General features: G+C 28.3%; 1 protein-coding gene across 1 annotated transcript in view; it reads right to left on the reverse strand.

The window, feature by feature from the left end:
- LOC106464782 (medium-chain specific acyl-CoA dehydrogenase, mitochondrial-like) overlaps positions 1-2254 on the reverse strand; it is a 33687-nt gene that overhangs the window by 19202 nt on the left and 12231 nt on the right. Inside the window, 2 exon segments of the mRNA XM_013924939.2 lie at positions 1110-1240; positions 1724-1804. Of these exon segments, the coding sequence (XP_013780393.1) occupies positions 1110-1240; positions 1724-1804 (212 nt within the window).

Below are 2254 nucleotides of genomic sequence, written 5' to 3' on the forward strand. Positions count from 1 at the left end.
AAAGTAAAATTACCACCATCAGCTGATGAAATTATGTAGTGAAAAGTTAAATAAAAAGCTAGTGTTTAAGTGAGAATGTAAACACAAAAAAAATCATAGTATACTATAATGAAAGAAGAATAATTTGCCACAAAGAAACTAAAATATGATAACACAGTCACTGTTAAATTGTCTAATAAAGGCAAAGCATTTGTAGTAAGGGACACTAAAGAATGTAAAGAATGAAAAAGAAGTTATTCAATTCAACTGTATGTTCAAGATTAGCTAAATATTCTACAAAACAACTCAAGAAATATCATTTCATTCCAAAAAGAACAATATAGATGAAGCGTTAAGAATAGCCCTCATCACTCTACATGTGCAGAATGGTACAGTCTCCTGAAAATTTACAAGGATAATACACCATTATGACGTATCGTATCAAACACTGACACCCCTCGGGAAAAAATATGTTGGATTTTAGAAAGGATTTTAACCAATTTACTATCATTTAAACAAAAATTTCAAAATTCTTAAGTTGTTTGAAAATGCCTTTAATTAAGTACCCTCAAAAGAGGAATACATTGTTTAAATGATCAAACTAATAATTCACATTACACAAGCAGCATAGAGTTGAATGACACACATCATATAACTCACTAAAAATTTTAAAGTATCTGAAACGTAGTCTAATGTTAAACATTGAGCCCCATAATTTAATCATTCAAAGCTTAATTTCCAAAGTTTATCGCTTATCATTTATAGGCTAACACTTAAAGTTAGCTGTACAGAAAAAAATTAAGCCAAAACTCCAACTTCGTCCCTGTAATTTTGTTTTCACATATGCAAAATTTCTTTACTGAATTAAGATAAAACTAATTAAATTGATTATAACAATGTGTTAACATTTTAAGCTGTACATAACGTTTATACACTTCTCCGATAATGGTAATTATAGTTATTTCAAAGAGTACGTAATCATGTTTAGATACCACTACTTTAGTATACACAACTATTAATGCCTAATAGTAATAACAGTACATCTGTCACTACTTTTCCTCCAAAAAAAGGTAAATCACACACAGTTCTAATGGAAATATGCAAGCATAACATAACTACAAGAGCTTTACCAATTAGCTTTCCCACCATTGGTGATCCACATTTTTTGGCCATTCAGGATCCACTTGTCACCTTTCTTCTCTGCCTTTGTCTTGATACCTGCAACATCAGAGCCTGCTACAGGTTCTGTCACACAATAGGCCTAAAAACATTCAATATAAAGTATAACTATGTGACCTTCTATTAAGAAATATGATTAGTCACTGATGCTAGGTATATCATGTATTGTCTGATTTTATGTTACTAAATATGACTAATTCATGACAAACAAGTATACTTTTTTTTTTTAAAAACAAGTAACCAATAAATTAGATATTTCACCTAGCACTTGTACATTCAAGAGTAAATTTAACATATTTTGTTTATAATCATATAACTGTACAATGTAGATCTATCCAGAAATATAATATGATCCAAAACCCAGATTTCTGGAATGTCATTTTCTACAAAAAATACAAGTCCTTATATTGCAATGAGGAGAGATGAGAGGAAGAATTATACAATACACTTATGGTTTCTTTCCCCAATTATAATAAAGTTACTGTATAAAGCTGTAATATACATAAAAATCTTTTCAGAAATGTTAAGACTAACAGTACAATCACAAATAGATCAAATAACTTACACATATTAAAGGCTCTTCTACCATTCTGCTTAAGTATTTCTTTTTCTGTTCTTCATTTCCAGCCAGAATTACTGGTGCTTGCTATACTCATAAAAGTTAAACACGTACAACATTCTATTAACTAATATACAAAAGAGCTAAATTTAATATTCTCTACAACAGAAAAATTATAAATAAGGATCCCAACCCTAGCAACAACGAAGATGAAAATTAGTTTTTTTATTTCTTTAAACCATTACAGAGAAAACTAGAGCTAACTGTTTTAACTTGATGGAGTATCAGAAGTTCCTTTAACTTTATTTTCCAATTGTATAAAATCTAACACACTTCATCCCTATGTCTTTATATCTGTGACACCTAAATATTTAACAAAGAAGTTAATAACAAAGTCTTGTAAACTTTTTATGACATACATTTCTTTTTTAATAGCTATTTTAAAATATTTGGTTTCTTAAAACTTTGCGAGCTGCTATTTAGTTTATATATATATATATATATATATATATATATATATATATATAGTAATATATA

The sequence above is a fragment of the Limulus polyphemus genome, unplaced genomic scaffold (genome assembly GCF_000517525.1).
Source record: "Limulus polyphemus unplaced genomic scaffold, Limulus_polyphemus-2.1.2 Scaffold1741, whole genome shotgun sequence".
Lineage (NCBI taxonomy): Eukaryota > Metazoa > Arthropoda > Merostomata > Xiphosura > Limulidae > Limulus > Limulus polyphemus.